This window comes from Mus pahari, chromosome 11 (assembly GCF_900095145.1).
Source record: "Mus pahari chromosome 11, PAHARI_EIJ_v1.1, whole genome shotgun sequence".
NCBI lineage: Eukaryota > Metazoa > Chordata > Mammalia > Rodentia > Muridae > Mus > Mus pahari.
This window is the reverse complement of record NC_034600.1, coordinates 46,920,338-46,942,304: the sequence shown is the minus strand read 5'-3', so window position 1 is coordinate 46,942,304 and position 21,967 is coordinate 46,920,338. Positions and strand designations below refer to the sequence as shown.

At 39.3% G+C, this 21,967-nt stretch overlaps 1 protein-coding gene across 2 annotated transcripts in view; it reads left to right on the top strand.

Annotated features, from left to right (window-relative positions):
* Window positions 1–17,804, top strand: part of Parp8 (poly(ADP-ribose) polymerase family member 8) — a 167,590-nt gene extending 149,786 nt beyond the window's left edge. For both annotated transcript variants that reach the window (XM_021208723.2, XM_029543922.1), the window contains 9 exons: window positions 737–804; window positions 2,971–3,019; window positions 3,805–3,917; window positions 4,167–4,239; window positions 5,267–5,336; window positions 8,069–8,142; window positions 9,225–9,294; window positions 10,091–10,175; window positions 17,427–17,804. In XM_021208723.2, coding sequence (XP_021064382.1) covers window positions 737–804; window positions 2,971–3,019; window positions 3,805–3,917; window positions 4,167–4,239; window positions 5,267–5,336; window positions 8,069–8,142; window positions 9,225–9,294; window positions 10,091–10,175; window positions 17,427–17,529 — 705 coding nt within the window. In that variant the 3' untranslated portion in view covers window positions 17,530–17,804. The remainder of the gene's footprint in view (window positions 1–736; window positions 805–2,970; window positions 3,020–3,804; window positions 3,918–4,166; window positions 4,240–5,266; window positions 5,337–8,068; window positions 8,143–9,224; window positions 9,295–10,090; window positions 10,176–17,426) is intronic.
* Window positions 17,805–21,967: the final 4,163 nt, after the last annotated feature.

Sequence of the window (21,967 nt, the reverse complement as noted above, 5' to 3'; positions counted from 1 at the left end):
AGAGAGAGAGACAGAGACAGAGAACGCTACAGTTACCTAAGGGTGTAAGTCAGTATTCAGAATGAAGTTAGACATTATATTGGTTTGGGAAAGTGGCAGCAGCATGTTCCCCTCTAAAATGCAGGACCTCACAAGGCATGGGTAGTTGGTTTGGTTTCCAATACCAGGGATAAATGCTCTCTTTTTTAAGAGGCCTTAAGCCCAGACCACTATTGGTTATTATCAAGATACTATTGCACCAGTAGGGATATCTTGTAATGCTGGGTTATTGTTGTGGTTCACGGGCTTCACAGCAGGGGTGGACTATTGGTTGCTTTTCTCCCTTGGCAGTTTAATAACACCATTTGGTACTATAAAAGCTAGTCCTCAGAGAACAAGCTTTCAGGTCAGATACAACTCAAATCCTCTGAGTCCTTTCTCCAAAGTTCACAGTGTCTTCAACAAAAACCTCTGACTTCTGAGAAATAACCAAGGGCAACAGTAATAGCCCATATTGTTTTAGGTGTCTCTTGGGCTCCCCTGTTGGTCAAGTCTCTTAAAGCTAGGCTGCAAGTCTGTTCATGATTCCCTTCCCCTTGTGTGAAGAAGATAATTGGCTATTCCCATGCCAAGTCTAGACAGGTTTTGCTTTAGCTAGACTAGGCTATATCACTTAATCTGATTTTCTTGTTGTTTGGGGGTGGGAGGGAGAAGTACATTTTAAAGAAAAATGAAGGAATGTAATTTTATCTTTCAGGCACCCTATCTGGAAATCAAGAAGCAGATGGATAAACAGGACCCCCTTGCTCATCCACTTCTGCAATGGTATAAGACCATAGTTTTTTTCTTAATAAAAATCAGTAGCTCTTTCTGCTTCTAAGGAAGAGGGACTATTTCATAAGCCCTGCAAAGCCACAGTTATACAAGCCTGTGATACCTGGTGATTTTTTTTCCCACCCAAGAGTCCTTAATGACTCTCGCTTTAATTAAAACTAGTACATCACAAGAGGAGGAAGATGCTGTTGTATGCACAAGTAGGAGCACACAATGCATTTGACAGCGGTTAGTTTACAGTCTTAAAGGATATGCTTAATTAGATTATGTGCTGAAAGCATTTTGGTTCATTTAATTTTCTAGTTCAGTGAGGACTTGGTGATAAAACTTAATTCCTTTCAGTCCTTTTCATTGAAAAAAAAATCTCAATATGCTTTAGATATTTTGATTCCTTAACAAGAATAGGGAAATTTGTCTGACTCTCTGCTTGACCACTGCAGAAGATATATAGTTTAAGGGTGGGCCTTGGTGAGGAACACAACATTTAGCCCCAGCCTGGATTCTAGGAGGACTCTGCAACAGAGAGGAGGGGCGACCTGAAGAATACACTTTGCTTTGATGCCTGCTTCAATCAATTTTTCCTTTTTCATCTTCAAAGACTAGATAGACAATAAGAGTTTATAAGGGTTTCGTATGCATGGCTTTTCTGAAATCACTTAAATAAAATTACCATGGTTATCATGAAGTAGCAAAATATACATATTATAAAGAGATGGGTCTGTATAAGCACTGGGCGTGACAAGCAGTGGATAAGGAACTGAGGAGGGTGAACTGGGAGGGGGAAAACAACTGGATGTATATAAAAAAAAAAAAGGTTAAAGATAATAAAAAACAAAACAAAACAAACAAAAAACCTGTCATCAATTGACAAGAGTCCAGGTTCTTCAGGACTCTGATTACTTTTGGTTAGTAAAATGTCATAGAGCATACAATCTAATAAGATTATGACAAACTTTAGTTTAAAAAATCTGCCTGATACATGAGTATCTGTTATTAAACTACTGATAGGTGTAGAAAAATGACATTTTTAAAGTCTCATATTTTTCGCATCATACTTAAGGTTAAAGTAGAAAAATAGAAAACTAGAATTTTGAGGTCCCAGATTGCTCACCAGATGACACAGGGGAAATTAGGGTCCAGAGTTAGGGCACTTTGACTCATTAATAAAGGAATTCAAGAAGGGACTCAAGCAGAAGCTGGGGGACAGTGGGGACAGGACAGGACAGGAAAGCTGAGCAAAACAAAGATAGACCATGCCTTGTAAGCTGGCATTGAAGTCAGATATATGGTGGTCAGGCAGCTATGTGGTAGGCAGAAAACTTTCAGGAAGGAGTGAAGAAGGCTCAGATGTGGGCAAAGCCCAGATATTGAGGAAATCATGCTTAGAAAAAGAGATAGAAGCACATTTGAAAGAATATAATGATTTTATCTTTCTGCCTTTGGGTCCAGTAAAGCTACTGCACTAGAGGGTGAAGTACAGCATCCCATTATGCACTGGTTATTCTCCACCTACACCGCCCCCCCCCCAGCATGTCTTTAGTTTGCCTTCCTAAAGGTGATTTATTGGTCAAACATTTTGTAGACTCCTCTTCTATTTTAAACAACGGTAGACTATGTGTATTCATGGTTTCAAGCACCTGGGTTAAAATGGTCAATCTCAGTGTCAAGTATGTTGACTTTTGTGGATGAGCCACTGTCAACTCTGTCAACTCAAAGATATCAACAAAGATATCAAAGATATTCCACAAAGGGAATATTTATTAAAAGCCATTCTTCAGGAGATATTGGAAACCAAATGATCAGGTCCATGAATAACATCGGTAGAGTCCCATTATTTGAGAGCACTAAATCTCCAAAAATGTTCATGTTGTTAATATTTACGGTTGTGCTTTTTAAAGATGACATCTTCACAAGTTTTACAGTACTACTTTCCCAGTGAGTTTTCTCTGATGAAAGCATCTTTTGTTGTTGTTGTTGTTATGTAAGCTCCTTAGATTGTGTTAGTAAGTAAACCAAACTTATGTAATCAACTGAAAAGCATTACTGAATTTTGTTTGTGGCACGGCGAAACTACAAGTCCATCATTTGCTGATTATCATGCAAGACAGTCAAGATATTTGCCACATGGTTGTGACTGATTGATCATTTCAATTTCAGGGTCATCTCAAGTAACAGGTCACATATTGTGAAACTGCCAGTCAACAGGGTAAGTTATATTTTCATATAAATGGGAGACTGTGTTGTTAGCTGGAAGGACTGCCCACTGTGGTTCTCAGGCAGCTTGTCCAAAGGTAGATATGACCCAGCTCAATTCTTCAGTTTCCGTTTGTACATGAGCTGCAAACCCTTTAGAGACATCAAACCTATGTGAAATGAATTAAAAAGCATCAATCTGAGAGAACGTAGTCTTCCTATATGAGTTTGAAAAGTGATGTCTAGGGAGAGATTGTGCCACCAGAGTTCTGCCTTTCCATCTGTGAGATGCTGGATTCAAACTTTTTGCTTATCAGCCTAAGTAGTGTTTAATCAATCTTTCTGAGAAGCTAGTGGTCCCTGATGGCAGTGCGCAACACCACCTAAGAGCACACTGAAAACTCTTCTCTCCTTATTTTCAAATCTCTCCGCATGGAAGAGTGCTTCATGTTCCTAGGTACGTATCCAAGCTGAAAGGGAAAGAGTTAGGGAGTCATGCCAAGCATTTCATCTGACAAATGTCCTCAAGAGCAGTCCAGTGCGAGCAGGACAGCACAGTGGACTCTTAAGTATCAGTGTCTTGGGCTTGTCTGCCACCTCTTGCTTTCTGGCTAGCCCAAAGAAGTCACTTTCCATGGGTGATCCCATGTGAGGTCTAACTTAAGCAGATTTCATAACATATATATAAAGTTATTAGTGTAAAATTTCTCTGTTTGGAAGTTAGATAACTTGCATGATCCGATTCCTAAGCTGGTAAAATGTTGACATGACATCACTTTTTATTCCTTTGCCTGGCAGCAACTGAAGTTCATGCACACTCCACACCAGTTCCTCCTTCTCAGCAGTCCACCAGCCAAAGAGTCCAACTTCAGAGCTGCCAAGAAACTCTTTGGGAGTACCTTTGCATTTCAGTGAGTATGGCTGCGAGGGAGGGTGGGCTTCACCCCGTCTTCCAGTCTTCCCATTGTCCTAACTTCCAGAGGTGAAGGGAAAGAAAACACTTTCTCTGAGCTTGACACTGACTGACAAATCAGCCATTTGGATATTCAACTTGGAAACTCAGAACTTCCAGAAACATCCCAGAAGTTCTTCTTAAGTGAAGACCAACTGTAGAGACACCTGACTTTGTGCCTTTGCCTCCCCCCCCCCTTGTGTTTTAGTGGCTCTCACATTGAAAACTGGCACTCTATCCTGAGGAATGGTCTGGTTGTTGCCTCTAACACGCGTCTGCAGGTAACGTCATTTTGCATGTTTTAGTAAGAGTCCATTCATCCTTAATGGGGAGATGTTGCGCTCTAATGCATTTATTTAAAATATTATCTGGAGTTTCTAATAAAGATAAATGCATTTTCACAAAATAACTGAATCAAAATTGAGTGATGCCTGACAGTGAAGGAATCCTAGGAGAAAAAGTGCAAGTCAGAAAATAAGAACTAAAATAAGACTGTGCAGAAAGTAAAACTGTACTTTCCATACATTTCTCTAATATTTCTTTAGTACTGTGCCTCAGCGTGCCTTAAATTTGCTTATTCCTCTTCAAGTCCATAAGTCCAAATTACATTTGGCCCATTTGAGTTAGACCTAATGTTCCTTAGCACAAAGAAACAAGAAAAGAAACAGTCTGACCCAGTCACCTGAGCCAGTTGTCACTGTACAGTAACAACACGGGGGACAGAATTAACTCTGCATGTCTGCAAGCTTAAACCCGTTGATTTGGTACCAAGTTCTTAGGACTGGCATGTAAAGATGCTAGAATATAGAAATGAGATGGAAGAATTTTAAATGTTCTGAGGAGTTCCTCTTTCTACCACTTGAAATGTTTCACATAACGAAACTCCTTTTAACTTGAAACACTGTGCAAGAGTGGACTGGCAGATGAGGTACATGGTGAACTATGTTCATATTACAACTTGGAGTGTTCCTGAGAATGCTTCTTCAGTCTCTTCAGCAAGTTTTGCTTTTAGAATTTTAGATTCATTAGAAGAAGGAACTGCACATAGTCCTTTGTGATTAGTGACTCTTTTTATTACTGGTCAAGTGGAGAGCATTCTTTGTCTCCCCCCACCCCCTTTTTTTTCCCTTTATCAATTTGTTCCAAAGGAGATGGTGGTGCTCTTCTTATATCTGACCCAGCCTAAGTGTCCTGTCATTTGAGTTAGACCTAATGTTCCAACATGAAACCGACTGCCCTCTTTTGTATGATGTTAATTCAAAGCACTGACCGATGATGTCTTTCTCTGTCTTACATTCCATGTTGTAGCTCCACGGTGCAATGTACGGAAGTGGGATCTATCTTAGCCCAATGTCGAGCATATCGTTTGGTTACTCAGGTAATCCTGCATTTCATTTTTAATTTCAGAGTTACTACTTTGTGGGATGGAGGATAGCAGAGGTAAACTGAAAGCATATGTTGTAGGGAGCCTGGAAAAATTTAAACATGGAAACAATGATCTCCTGTTTATTGGCATTGAACAATTCCTCATGTAGTGGAATTTATGATTAGTGCATCTTTGTGTTTTTAAATTTTGACTATAGAGTAATTAAACATTTTGTAAACAGATTCAAATCAGAATTTTAAAAAAAGCAAATAGCAATTTCTCAAGATTGCCCTAAAATCTTAGTATTTGATTCTTTAACTACTTCTACAGCAGGTGTGCGTGTGCGTGTGTGACATGATCACATTGCACATTTCCAGGGAATGTTTTACACATGGATCCTGAATGCTAAATCTTAGTATTTCCAAACTGCAGGAAATGATACTTAGAGAAGTCTGTTAACTAGGAGACCATTATCCTGGCCCATCTGTCTGCTCATTAGTCAAGGTCTGTGTAAATTCAACCACAGTAAGTTGCTTTTTAGTGGTGACATAAATTGAATACTTAAAACATAGACTTAGAAATATCAGTTATCAAAAAGACAATAAAATGCTGATGGACAAAAAAATGTACAATTTTAGATAGCAAAAGATGGGAACTATAAATATATAATGAAGAGTTGTAGTTAGGCAGAGTTAAGTACGATGTTATGTTACCACCTGACTACTGTTGCTTGGCAAGTTGACTTACCTACTTAAGAGGAAACAGCCCTTTATTCTGTCCCTAGGATCTTCACATCAGTGAATCTAGTGAATCAGATTATCATGTAATTTTTCAGTTTCTCAAAGCATTCATTGTGTAGCACTCAACTGGGAGATGGGTTGTTCTGGTTGTCTTAAGAAAGCCTGACCCCAGGCCTGACACCTGGTGGGTGGAATTGAACTGGATTACACCCAGTTGCCTAGATATGGCTGATCCATCAGGTACCTTTTGTGTGGCTTTTCTCATCTTGTTTCTCAAGTCATGTGAGATTATATATATACATTATCTGTTACATTGTAACAAAACAAGTAATTCAGAAATACTGTTATAAATGGGGGTGGGGGTGAGGGGTTGTGTTTGTGGATCCCATTTCCCTAACTGGCCTGCTTTGTTTGACCTCAGTGGTATAGGATGGGCCCAGTCCTGCAGTGACTTAATGTGTAGGGGTATAGGGGTAGTGGTGAAAGAGGTGATATAGGAAGGACTCTCCCCCATCTCAGAGGAGAAGGGGAAGGCGGAGTGGGGGAGGATCTGGAGGGGAATCTGTAAGGGGGGTACTAGGAGGAGGGGGGCTGATATTGGAATGAAAAGTGAATAAATAAATTACTAAAAAAGGAAATACTGTTATTCTGAGATATCAACATAGCACTAAATATAAGTGTCAGACGGACAAAATAGTATTGTGACAGGCAACAGGAAATAACTAAAATCAGATTTAAAACTAAATACTGTTTAGCTAAATTATACATCATCAGCATAGATAGCAAAAATGACCACAACAAAAAAATCAAATTTTTTGATTTCTACTTTTTATGCTAATGCAGAGTCCTTAAATGGGATCGTAGAAACAGTTGGGAGAAGACTTGGTACAGACTGAACGGATGTGAAATTTTGTCTTTGCATGTGCACTTATCTAGGAGAGTCTACAGCTTTCATCAGAATCTGAAGGCTCTTGACAGATTTCTAAAAAGGAGGAATCAAGGACTTGGGTGATAGAGACCTTGAGTTCTGTCCATAGCCCAGGTTGGGGTAGAGGGTAGGGCTGTAAAATACCCAGAGATAGATGAAGTTGTGGTTAGTTTTGAAGTCTGAAGACATAGACCCTAGACTGTAGAATAACCCTGCATGCAATACTTTGCCATCTCCCCCCCCCCCAAGCCCGTACTACATATCAGGTCAGTTCCCACCCTCCTGTGCAACTTCCAGAGAATGTCTGGCTTAGAAAAGGTTAGAAAACCTTGCTTTGCAAATTTCTGAGCAGCTCTGCTCCTGCCGCCAAGATACTCATTGATGTTCAAGAATTTCTCAGTTTCTGGTGTGTTAGTATGCTGAACATTCTCGTAGATTTAGATTTTGCATAGTCTACAATGAAATATGCATTGGTTCTCTTTTTTAAAAATATTTCACAGCAGAACGTCATAGCATGACTTCAATAGAGCAAAAGCTAAAATTTATGATTGAGCACAGACAAAAGAATATATAGTTGTTTGAGTTAGAAAGATGGTAATTTCTACATAGAAGCGAGTGTATATTAGCAATTTACAATGCCATGGTGAAATCTCTCTTTTCTCCTGTCCAAATTTTCCACTCTGTATCTTATCATAGTACTCAACAGACAATATAGATGGGAGTTAATTGTAATTCACTAAACATTTTTAAATCAACTTCTGTAAGTTAAATCAACTTCTGTAAGTACTCTAGTTATAGTATATACAAAATAATTTTCTGTCCCTATTTTCAATGCCAAGAACAAACAGAGAACCCTTCTGGGATTATAACCCTTCTGGGATTTCTCAGACCTTTAGACCATCAGCTCCGGAGTCTGGGGTACAAATAGCTGTTGCCTCATGAGCCTGTCATGTCTGTGTCTAGCACAGTATGATTAGACTTCAGCATACAGTACAGCTTTTGGTATTCGTCGACTGTACATTCGTTTGCCTCAGTCAGCCTTGTCTCTGAGTTACTACTGTGCTGATGTTTTTCAGGGATGAACAAGAAGCAGAAGGTGTCAACCAAGGACGAGCCAGCTTCCAGTAGTAAAAGCAGCAGTGCATCACAGGTACTGTGGCCACTCACAAGTCAGGGGCGAACAGTGAACTGCAGCTTCAGTAGACAGCTGGATGTCAATAAATACTGAGGATTATTAAACCCCCCAAATGTACTTTAAGTGGTCATTACTCATAAGGGAGTCAAACTCACCCTACCTGCAAAACTCTCTTTGCTTGTAGGTGATAATATACATTCATGAACACACACACACACACACATACACACACACACACACACACACACACACATCCTGGTGTCTCACTGTACTACAAGAATCATTACTTCTCCTGTCCTCTTTACAAAACAAACTCTAAACATGCTTAAGTCAGTGGACTATTAATTGAGGAAGAACAATAGCTCACAGAAAGGTCTGTTTAATGTTATAGACAAGCTAATACTGGAACGAGTGCTCCATGGCATGGGCAGGAGAAAATCCTTCTGAGAAGGATTGCCTTTGAGTATAGCACTGGAGATGGAGACACCGTGAGTCACATGTCTCTTGAGAGAAAGAACACTCCAGACAGAGAAGAGTGGGGCTAAATCTCATGCTCTCGTGAGAGTGTAAGAATGTAGTCAGGAAACGGAAACCCATCTGATGAAGAATAAACTTTGCTCATCTAAAATCTGAAAGTAAACCTGGAGGGAGTGCTTTGAGACCTCTGTGGCTCCAGTAAATGTCGCTGTAAATGTGGGTCCGTTGGGCTGGTTGTATCATCTAGAGCGGTTGATTCTAATGTTTGAAAACATCATGCAAACTTCATTGTTTGCCTTGATATAAATTTGTCGGCCTCACCAGTAAAACTAAGTCCAAATTCTACTTATATGTTCTGAGACTACTGAACTCTGTTTTAACATTGCTTCAGGTCAGTGGCCTTATGAAGGACTTGACAGAGATTATTTACATACATCAAACGATGCAACAAAAAAAAAAAAAACAGCTGGAGGTTAAAAGACTGCATAGATGGTGGTAGATAACTCTCCACTACTGCCTTATTGGTTCATGCTTATTAATGACAAGCTCTGGTTGTTGATGCTTACTAGAGTGCCCCATTTTAATTTTAACTGTAATTTTCCAATTGTTTTATGATTTAGTCTCAGAAAAAAGGACAGCAATCCCAGTTCCTGCAAAGCCGTAACTTGAAATGCATAGCCTTATGTGAAGGTGAGTGCCTGAGCCTTACATCCTAGCCTTGTATTTCAGAACTGAAGTGTGTTTACAGAGAGTTCATGATGAAATAGTGGAGTATTGTTCCTTAAGACCATCTCAGAGGGCACAGTGGGAAATGAGCATACATGAGATCATACAGGCTAAAGCCAAAGTGCAGAACTGGCGTGGGTTCAGACAGGGCCATATTGTTCCTGGCAGACTTTCCAAACCTAACCCAGCTTTCAGATAGTGTAATTCTCATTCATAGTTGTGATATTTCCTCTTCAAGTTGGTGCTTGTCTATGTAAGATAATGAAAACCTTGAACGAGCCATGCACCAAGAAGAAAACATGATAGGACTTCCCATCACTCCAGGGGAGGCATTTCATTCTGAACTTGGTGCAGAAAGATTGAGAGGTAGTTTGGAAGACCGTAGGCTCTTCTTTGTTCTTGCTCTAATGTCTGACTGGCTTCAAGTCATCTTCTCTTTCTGAATTAAGACTTTCCTTATCCTCTAGTGTCTGGCTCACGTGTCCCACACCTGACTGTTATGTGTGACAGTAAGTTGCTGTCTGTGCTTTCAGGGCCCATTTGTTTCTGATAGCAGTCAAATGATTTCCTCAATGGCGAAGTGGCCTTTTGTTGATTTCATTTCCATTTATTGATAGCTGATATGGTTAGGTATGCATTATATGTTCCTCTGGACAGCTCTTTTTGCCTTTAGATTTCAGAGAGAAAGACGATAGTTACTTAAATGGATTCCTGTTCCTTTCGAGTGAAATAGATCTTTAATTATGTCTTCCACTTTCAGTGATCACGTCACCTGATCTGCACAAACATGGCGAGATATGGGTTGTCCCGAACACGGATCATGTCTGTACAAGATTCTTTTTTGTGTAAGTCTACATGCTCAGATCTGTACGTTACTATGCTTTCTACAAATGAAAGACTGACTGCAGTATTATTTGTTCACTTTAGCTGCCAAATATAATAAACAAATAATAGAACATCGCATGAGTCTAATGATTGATACATCTCAGTAAGCTTATTGAGGTTAGTGATGGTTACTTGCTGTTAACCTATAAGAACTAAAGGAAAACTATCTATATATGCTTTAATGATAAAAAGATTTTAGACTCGGGGACAGAGAAAACAATAATGAAAATGTTCTATAAAATGAATGTACATTTCATTGTATATAGGCTGGCAAGATATTGCATGTTTTCCTGCGTATTTGTTGGCACACGAATAGAAAATCATTGTCTTCATTCCAAATCCATGGATGCAGTCAGCCAGCCTGAGTCTTCACTCCATCTTTGTATCTGTAGTCCCACTTCCCCTGCCTGGCCATAACTCTTTCCAGACCTAGGCACAGAAAGAATTTTTAAGAATGAGCCGAGTTGTTGGTTTTATAGTTTATGGAGTATCTGAAAACAAATTGAAAAGTGATCTGAGTTCTTTTGTAAGTATGTCAATGCAATGGCATTAAAATTCATACAATCCATTATAGATCCACAGGACACATGTGTTTCATGTTTGGATCCAAGAGCATGTGGACAGCTTGTCCACAAGGAGAGATTCTATGGAAACTGATTTTCTCACGGTATTTATTCACTGGCTCCAGGTTTCACAGGAAATGGGTATAACAGCTAGAATTCCTGGTTTCATCAGGGAGTTTTGAGTTTCAACAAAACAGAAATTAGGAAGAACAATCACCAAGTTGTATAACCTCTCTAAGCTTCATCAACAAAATGAGAACAGTATGCCTACCTGCATCACTTAGAGACTCAACAGCAAGCAGATGGCTCACAAAGAACATTGGTACTTTTATTACCCACAATTAGATGATTTGCAAAGGTATAGCTGTGGGGCCTCAGCACATCTAGAGTAGTATTTTGGATATAATAGCAGTAGGATTGTTCTACATTGTCAGGTTCAGATGGCTGAGTCAACAAGAGGTCCTTTGGCAGGACCCCTACTTGACCAAACTCTACTCTTAGTGGAGGCCAGTGGGGCTCATGACTGAAGTCTATACAGGTCAGCTTAGGAGGGACAAATGACAGCGAGAAGGACTCAGGGCCTGTGAGCTACTAGGAAAGCTGTTAGTATACATTACATTACAAGATTATTTGGAGATTAAGTCAATGTAAGTCTCTAGTACAAAGCTCATAAAACATTCTCATTTTTCTTGACTAAGCGTCAATTACAGAATTACCTTATCTATCTAGTAAGCTTGAGATGTTGATAAAAGGATAAATCCAGGGTCTTTTCCTGTAGTCTGTTCTTTTGTAGCTTACAAAAATTCAGATTTATTATTGAACAGAACAGACAGCCTTACATGCAGAAGTAGCTCAGTTCTCAATGTGACTTTTTTATATTTTCATAAACGGTACATAAAACACATGTAGAGGATTAATTATAGGAGGAAAGAACTCTTGTTCTCCACAATAGTGAACAGAGAAGTGAAGCTGCCTGATGAAAATATGCTTTCAAAATGATTCACAGGGGAAATCTTTATTAAGGTAAATTTCATTGCTTTGTAAACACAATGAGATGTCTTTTTTTTTCACCCTCAGAAGATGGAACTCATTAGGTAAGACTGATAAATTCAGAACACGCCACACACCACGGAGAAAATGCATTGTCGTTATTGTACATTCTGATTACAGCTTTTAGTCTCTTCCTTTATAAAAGACACAACCACAGGGTTGTGCCTCCCTTATGAGTGTAGCAGCTAGGAAAGAGTAATTCAGTGAGGATGAAATTAACCATTAGGCAATAACCCAGTCTATAATATTTGTCTTATTTAAAGAAGTTTTAGCAAGGTCTCAGGTATAATGTCAGGAAGGATCACATAAAACATTTGTCTGCAGAAGATGGGGCCTTCGTCCAGTTCAAATATCTCCTCATGATAAAATTTTCTTGAAAATGGGACAAGAAGACTGGTGTCTTGGCTCTCCTGTGGCACATGGCAGAGCTTAGTCTTAAAATTTAATCCATTAGCCTTCAGACTGATAAAAAGCCCTTTGAGTAAAATTTCTTTCCCTTCTCTTTCTCTGCCCCACCTCCACGCAGCTCTCTGTATTTGGTTTTACCCAATGGTCAGTAACTTGTTTTAAATTTTGGCTTTGTGAAACAGCTTCTCACTACCATGATGCTTTTGAACTCAGCCATAATCCTCCTGCTTCAGCTTTCCAAGTGCAGGGATTATATATGGTTTTTACTTAGGTTTTGCTTTTGTTTTTTGTTTTTTTTTTTTAAGTTTGAAAAGTTTTAGGCTGATATAAGAAGAATGTATAAGATAGGAAATGCATAATGACCATCAGGTAATATTAACATCATCTTTAGTGATGTGTTTATAAAAGGTGGACACTGTTCAACTGTAGACTTTGATAGGAAGCAATTTGCTTGGAGAATTAGATGCCAGAACCTCGCCTTTGCCATGGAAGGCTTCCCCTGTGTGAACACAAATGCTGATTGGGTTGTTTGATCTCTGACCTCTGAGTGAACCCGGTCTGTCCCCAAGCAAGATCCCTTTCCTAGCTCTAAGCTGCCCTGTCACCTCCTCACAGTCCATGGCAGCCGCCTCTTACCCTTGAGAGTCTTCAGTGCTTCACAGGCCAATCTGTTCTCTGCAGGGTTTATGTGCCATGCGGGTAGAGGTCTGGTGTGTAGCTGCTTAGCCCCACCATTGCTTTTGGTTTCCTGCCTCGGGTACCAAACTTCAACCGTTGTGCTATGATTTTCCTGACTGAGGATCTGGTCTTCCTCGGTGAAGCAGAGATTCTGTCCTTCGCTCTGTCTCTCTCCATTTGTCTTTGTATACATGCCATTGGTCGGGTAGGAAAGAACGAAGGCCTGCATTTTAACTGATCTTTGACTATTTGCTCTCTAAGATCTCAACCATACCTTTGAAAAAGTAAAGGTATTTTTTTTTACAATACCTTTAAGGAATTAATATATACCAAGTGGAAGCCATCATTTAAAACCTCTTTGCACCATCTCTCACACCTGTGTGTCTGATTTTCACTCCGTATCCGATCCTTCCTTCTTGTTTCCCTCCCTCCAGAAGCATCTCAGTGTATCAGCTCGGTGTGAACCGGGTAATGCCCAAGGCATATTCCTGTTGTTTTCCATCTTCCTGCATGGCCTTCTCCCTAGCCCAGCCTCCTTGCAGTCACTGTGTGGGTCCATTTGTATGTGTGTCCATGGTGTTTGTCAGGTAGGAGTGGGTGACTGACAGCTGCATTTTAACTGCTCAGTAACCATTTGTTCTCAAATACCTTTACAATACCTTAAAAAAAAAAAATCAACGCATATCAAGAGGGACCCATTATTTAAAATGCCTTTGTCTCAGTGCCTTTTGTCTATGCTGCGGTTTCCAGTGTCCTTTCACTTTGTTATATTTTACCTGCTCCTATTATATTTATTTGTTTGTTTATTTATTTATTTATTTATTTTTGCTGTTTTCTCCTATAAACACCTCCATTCCTGTAGCACTATCACTGTCTCCCACAGAATCCATTTTAAAAGTTACTGGTTCTTCTTGCTTTTAATTTCACTGCTCTCAATGACATTTTGTTGCTGTACCATGACAGATTTACTAACTGTTAGGATTTTTACACCAATAATATAGGTTTGATATGCAGACTTTTTATTTTTATTTTTGGGTTTTTGTTGTTGTTGTTTTGAGGCAAGGTTTCTCTGTGTAGCCTTGCCTGTTCTGGAACTCAGTCTGTACACCAGGCTGGCCTCGAGCTCCAAGATCTGCCTGCCCCTTCCTCCTGTGTGCTGGGCATCATGTCCTGTGCCACCATGCCCGGCCAGATATGCAGAAATTTAAGTCAAGAGAAAAGAAGAAACATGGTTCCGCTTTTGAAGTTCTCAGACCTTGCATCCGAGCAGACGCTCAGACCCATAGCTGCATTCCTAGTGCCTGTTTCTCAAGGCGAGCTCAAGCCCTCCTCTGGCTTCCTCATCAAAGGTGACATCTGAAGTCACCTTTAGTTTTGTACGCTGTCTCTGTACCTCTAGGCTACTTTGCCCCTGCCTCACCCCTGCCTTGCCCCTATAGTATTTTGAATAGCTCTGCTTCCTCCTCTCATGCAGTTCTCTTTATGAATTGGTACTCTTATCAAAGACGGTTTATGCGGGAGCTATTAGGTGCATACTGTATGAAGGCATCTACAAAATCCCGAGGGATCCGTTTTAATGGAAAAAGTATATGCGACTTTGCTGCCTAGGGTATATTTCATTGGTGATGCCTTTGGAAAACTGTATCAGCAAAAGATGCAAGGATTGGGAGCGTGGAGATATATATTTTAGGAATGAGCATGCGGGTGAGAGTTAAAACCTAGGAGATGCTGAAAGGGGGAGCGGGAGTTCGCATATATCCAGGAGAAAAGGAAATCATTCAGCTGGGAGACTGAGGAAGGAGAGGCAAAGGCAGCAAAGGGATGAAGCAGTGTAAGAGAGAGAGAGAGAGAGAGAGAGAGAGAGAGAGAGAGAGAGAGAGAGAAACAGAGAAACAGAGAAACAGAGAAACAGAGAAACAGAGAAACAGAAAGAGACCGACCGACAGACAGACACTCACACACACATACAGAGAGAGGGGGAGGGGGAGGGAGGGAGGGAGGGAGGGAAGAAGAAGGGAGGGAGAGGTATGCAAGGCATATAGTGGTGAGCTATATGTTATGTATTTTACTCATAGGATATAATGTATCCTGAGCACATCAACCATGAGTCCCAGGCAGCATTTTTGTGACTTAAGTAGAACATTAAGGTCAGGAGGGAAAATGTACAAGGTTGAGCCAAAGTTGGCAAATTACAGTGATTTATATAAAAATCCCATCACCAATCCATTTCACATTGCACAGAGCACAGATAATAGCGTGTAAGCTGCATGCCAGTTAGGCTAAGCATGTCCTACTCATTGAAGGTCCAGATCATATAGGATGTGCTGGGGTCTGTAACAGAGAGTGAATCCACCTGAAGGGGGCGCTTTAAGGCTACACCGAGGCGGTAATCTGAAGTTGGAAATCACAAAGACCCAGCACCCAGGCCTCTCTCAGGGCAGTATGTTCGTCTCTGTCTCTTCATCTCTCTCCCAGCCTCCTCCTCTTCTCATCCCAATCCTGGAGAGTTAGTCTGTCCTGGAAAACCACTGTCATCTACCTCTATGGGAGGCTGCCTGCCTCCTTTTAAGAAACATGGGCATGCCATCTGTGTTTATACAAAGTCAAGTCAGCCTGACTTTTTCTTAGGGTTTCTATTAGTATAACATTTCATTGTGGCATGTCGTACATATGCACAGTGCATTTCAATTGCGTTCTAACAGTGCATTCAGTTGTATTCTCACTCGTGGTCTCCTCCACCTCCTGTTAATCCCCTTCCCTTTCTTAAATATAAGATCATACATTTCGCTTGCCCAATAAAGAATAACTACACGACCTACCCCAATGTTCTGATGCAATTTGAACAACTCAACATTTTTTCATTCTTAGAGTAAAGGAATGCTTTTATTTATTATTTTATATGTGTGTATATGTATGTGCTTACTTGAGCTTATGTGTACCATATGCATGCAGTTGTCCCCTCAAGGGGTGTCAGATGTCCTAGGAGTAACGTTATATGCAGGTGACCGTGAACCACTTGCTATAGATACTGGAGACCAAGCCTGAGTCTGCAAGAGCAGTGAGTGTTCTTGCTGCTTAGCCATCTCTCCAGCCCACATATGTTCTGATTCTTAATGTGACATTTACTGTTTGATTTCCTGAGAAAATATTAGTGCTTGGACTATGAGCTAGGCATTTTAATGAGTCCCCATCTTACAGTAATGTTACAGCATTGGGGTGGAAGAAACAGGGCAAGTTGTATGTAAACAAGGAAAATTGTTTGGTAAGAGTCAAGCAAGCTTATCAATATTCTGGGCCAGCTCCACTCTTGGAACTTGGTCTAGACGCAAGTGGAATTATCACTCTGTGTTTAAGCAGTGTATTATGTAAGGAGCTAAGTTCCCATTTCTGTGTGAGAGTGTTTTATTTTCCCACCTCATGCTATCTCGAGAGAATGTAAGTATGGCAAGGAGAAGACAGAAGCCTTCATTAATCTCTGAGACACTATGCTTATGCCTCGCGTTATCTATTTTGAAGTAATTACCACTTCTCTACATCTTCTTTCTTACGGCCATTTTTATGGCATCAAATTAATTCATCACCTATTTCACTCTGAATTTTATCATTTCAAGTTTGAAAATTTGTTCTTTGGAAGTCCTTATTGCCTAAGTCAGCTTATTTGAGGAAATGAATTATCTAAAATGTAATTATTTCTTTCTCAAGCACTTAGCAATTGCTGTCCTTTAGAACCACGTCTTCATATTTATTTATTTATTTATTTAGCCACTAGGCTGAACTTAGCTGGTTTGCAGTCTTTTTTTTTTTAACTTATTTTATTAGATATTTTCTTCATTTACATTTCAAATGCTATCCCAAATGTCCCCTATACCCTCCCTCCCACCCTGCTCCCCTGCCCACTCACTCCCACTTCTTGGCCCTAGCGTTCCCCTGTATGGGGCATATAAAGTTTGAAAGGCTGGTTTGCAGTCTTATACAAAGTCCCGGCATAAACAAAAATACATTACAGACAGAGAACAAGCGTCTGGTTGATAAGGAATGCTGGAGTGCTGATTATGCAACACAGTAGTTAGAGGGTGGCCATGGCGAGGGAGCCAGGGCAGCTCGTGAAGCCAGTGCAGGGGATGGAGGGGACAGCTGAGACATGAGTGGACTGAAGAAGCCCCGAATACAAGGGGCATGGAGTTGTAGATGCTAGATTCTTTTGCAGTTGATGTCACAGCAGCTGGTGGGAGAGACGCTTGCACTGTGGGTGTCCCTACAAGTCCGGCAGTGCTTTATGGGAGATGAAGCACTTCACATTGAAATGGACAGAAGGGAATAAGTGAAGGTCTGACAGGAAAGAACAAATGATACCAAGTTTCATCTTAAACACACATTACAAGATACAACTACGACCAAATTACCTTGTGTCTTTGGTGTCCTCGGATGACTTTTAGGAATCAAATGGGAGTTTGAAGCCATTTGAACAGTACCGTCTTTGTCCACATTTCCTGTTTCTGCTTTCTGTTGTAGCTATGAAGATGGCCAGGTGGGAGATGCCAATATCAACACACAAGAAGGAGGTATTCACAAAGAGATTCTCCGCGTGATTGGTAATCAGACTGCGACTGGCTAAAGGAAGCCCTTGTAACAGGATTTGAAAACCTTCCTCGGGTTCAAAGCTGGATTTTGAACTGAAGAAGATGACAAAATAATTTATTGTTATTATAAACAAAATTAACCCTTTGAATACTGATTTTTTTTCTTTTCTTAGTATTTCTAAATATTTCATTAAATGCCTAAAATGGTATAAGATTTACTGATTGTAGGGTTATGGAATCTAGTAAATAAACATTAAGCAGCACTTAAACTGAAGTTTGGGTTGCGTACACAATAAACAGATTGAAAAAACAGTTTCGTGCTGATATTTTTATATGAAACCCTTTAATTGGACATTCAGTATCATATACTGCTATTTTAGGGTACTGAAGTAGAATTGAAGTCGTTGTATAATGGCTTCTAAATCTGCCAGACAGTCTGCAATAAGTACAATGTCTGCACGTGGCGGTGTGCTCAGTCAGTATGAGTCACACCAACATTTGAATGCCCTAGGAGGGGTATTCCTATTCTCGTGTCTTTTCTTATAAAACGGCACTTGGGTCCAGAGGCAGTGCCATGCCAGAAGGCCTGGAACACACCCATCTGTAGATGTCGTGTTTCGGGCTGTGTGATTGAGCACACATGCGTGCATGTTCACGCTGCGTGTATTTTGACAACAGAGATGGATAGCTTTGTTCTGTCATTAGTGAACTGAAAATCATAATCAATAGGCAGTAAGTCTGGGCATATACCATGATATGAGCCAAGTTTACTATAGTTCATTCACATATACAAAAAATACTCATACACTCATTTTTTTTTCCGATAGTTTGATGAAATTTCTCACTGGTTAATATAACTAATTTAAAATGTCATCTGAAAGTCAACTAGGGTGGCTCAAATGACCACAGAATTAACAGAAAGTGCACATTTCTGATTTCTTCCAGTGGAGTTTATTTGTACCATACCTGTATTTTTATATTTTTCATCTGCTACCTCTGATTATTTTTTTCGTATTGAGAAACAAGGTAAACTTTGAAGCTTCTTTTACATTAAAAGGACACAAGCTTACAGAGAAAACTCTCCTCACTTTCAGCACTTCTTCATCAAGAGTCATGCGCTCATCCAATCCTTTCTGTTCCTTTGATTTCATAGATTCATGGGCCTTTCAAGTTTTAACTAACATTGCTTATTTTGCTATATGAATGATACCTTTGGAATTAGGCCATTCATGGAAACAGTTTAGTTAGTGAGTCTGCCGCTCTCTTTAGACCCTGAATCAAGGCTCATATCTGATTTTGTGTAAACAGAAAAAACTACAAACGTGTCATCATTTGCAGTCATGGTGCAATAACTTTCCTCTTTATTCCCGTGACATAAAAGGTGAGAGGTGGGTCACGCTTGTCAGGGGTTGCAGTTCTGGAAGATTTTACTGGTCATTTGTTTTCCTTATACTGTAAATAATTGAAATGCCACCACTTCTGAAAAAAAAAAACAACTTAGAATTGAAGAGGTTCGGATACAAGACAGTTTAATAGTGTCTGCTCAAAGAAACATTGATTTGTTATGACTTGTCCCTCTGACCTAGGGAGTGATATCAGCATATTAGATCCTCTATTGAGCGTTCAGTGATCAGTTATTTGAAGACTTGTGTTGCATGAGAATAGCATTTCCTTCTTTCTACCAGACCTCCTAAGTCATTGCAACAATATTTTGAGATATTTTCTAGGCAAGAAAAAAGGAAGTAATTTTATGGGGTGTTCTACATGTGATGATAATATAAAGATATAATTCCTAAATTTAAAATGGGGGCTTGTCTTAGGATCCTCCTATCAAGTCACCAATGAGGAACCCCTGAAAAGTCTGTAGAATGCCTCCTAGCTTAATTGAAAATCCCTGACCTAGTCAATTATGGCTTTGTTTAATAGTTAGTATGCAGTACTAGAATCTGAACCAGAAGGGCAACCTGTACTTGCATTCAAGGGAGCTAATTAAGAGGAGGGAAAACTGACATCAAAAACTTCTACTGCCAATTTAAGAGTACAAGAAAATTTGCCTATCCAAGTAGAAAAGTAATTGGTAGTTTAATACCCATTTAATACAACACAGCGATGGGCATTTTATGATCATTAAATGGGATATCTTAAAATGATCATCGAGTTGTATTACCTTCCCAGAATTAGTTCCCCACAATTGCATCAGAACTTTTATAAGCAAATATTCTAAAAAGAGAAAAACTTTTATTGAACTTTTAAAATTGGAACTCTTATGATACATTAATGAAAATGCTTATATTTCTAAAGGATGTAATTTCTACTAATATCATTAGCAGGTGAATAGCCTACTTCTAAAACTCAAGGTCTCTAAAAAATTCAGAATCTACTATCATCCTATGACCCAGTTGCCCTATTAGGGTGGTTTTACTTGATGACTCTAGACATTTTAGATGGCATTGCAGTTTAATGATCGTTGGAAATCTATCCATTGTCTTTCATAACAGTCATATTAGCTCTGTAGTCCTCACTACTCAGTTCTACCCACAAAGCGAGCGTCATTTGTCATATAGAGTAGGGTCCATTCTTTCTCATGTTGCTAATTTTATGAAACATTTCATTAGGAAACCTTCTTCTTCTTTTGCTATAAAACAGAGATGAAATGACTGGAAATTGAAGCAGGGAAAAATGTAATGAGATGTAAATAATCCAGCACTACAGAGTGTGTCATGGTGGAGCACTATGATGTGCCCAGGAGTATGATAGGCTGGTAGTTCATCTCAGTAAGATGTTGGGTTTGAAGGTTTTTTTATTTAAACTTGAATTTTAAAGTGCCATATCCTTAGAGTTGCTGTGAAACACTGTGTGGAAATAAAAGATGAACCCAAGATGATATGATTGTTCCTCCTTGGAAATTTTAAGAATATGCCATCGTGGCCACTCAGTTTCCACTCCTCTGCTGATTAAAAGTGAGCATTAAATATGGAAGTCTATAATCTTTAATATCACTTGAGACTTTTACCAGTGCTTTCCAGACTGGTAAAAGTTTCATTAATCATAACTTGTTTCAGGACATGCAGTTTCAGAAAGCATTCAGGACAAATTCATCCACAACTTTCATCACACAGTAATTTAATATCACGAAGGGCCACTCAACCTTGGATCATCTCTCATCCAAATGAATAGAGATATCATGGTCACATTTGAAGCACATTAAAGAAACATACTGTCCTATTGGCTTGCTGAATTCGTCGTTCTAACACTACCTCAGCACTAAAGAGTGACTGCTTATCAAAGCGAATTGGTTACCAGAGTAAGGAACAAATACAATTTTAGAGACCGAAGTCATCAAATAAATCAACAGTTGAGACCATACTAGACACAGACATTGCCAGCTGCTTCCTAACGGCAGTAGCATGGGCATCTTAGTCACAGCGATTAATGACATAGTTAACGAGTTATTGCAAAGGATTTAAGTGGCACAATTAGAAGTTAATTAGTTCACTGTTAGGTTCATTTTCTACATGGACCACTTTCATGTCCAATCACTTAAGAGCCACAAACGGTTACGCACACTAAAGGGTTAAAGAGTTTAAAGAGCAAAAGAAAATAACCCCAATTGCTGTGCTAGAATGACAAACTGAATATTCAAATATGTTGACAACTATTGCCTACAAAAATCTTGTCAGCTCATCTATGGATTTGATGTATATTATTACCCAATACATTTTTCTTGGGGACTTTGTACACACCATGAAATATAGACTAAGTTTTTGTTGGTCAAAAAATATTTCAAGTAGCTTTTAGACAAAACATATCCATGAGTGTGAAAAAGCTGTCTTGAGGAATAGATTACATTACCCATTTACCAGCAAGTCAGCAAAAAAATAAAAAAATAAGAAATAAATCAATAGTACTTATTTACATAGTCAACGGCATTTAATGTTCTAAAACAGTTTCTTCAAATCTGCCCAATATTTAATGTATCATTTGAGATTTTTAAAACTGCAGCCACTCCTTTATGTAAACATTAAGGTATGCCTCCTATGTTTCTTTGACAACCTTCTTTACAAGAGATTTCTTGACTTTTGTGCACAGGATAGTATTGCAACCTGCTATTTAGCCTTCGGTGCCTTAGAGTTATTCTAACTATTTAACAATATGTACATAATGTAAATACTGCCAAGAGATCACTAAGGCCAAATATTTTCTCTATTCACTTTTTATTGCACTTGCTTTCTATCGCTCCCTCAGCCTCTTTTATTCAGCTTTGTAATAGTTCTAACATTGTAGCCAATGTAAATGTTTACTTTCAATAAATCTGGATTTGTTCAACAAGTGTATATGTGGGCACTGTTTTGCAGACTCGGGGAGGCCCTGGTGGTAAATCTTGCTTCTAGGGACTGCATATTGGATGGTCTCAACAAACTCTAAAAATGATGTTGCCATTGTGGTTTTAAAATTATTTTTTTTTTTTTTTTT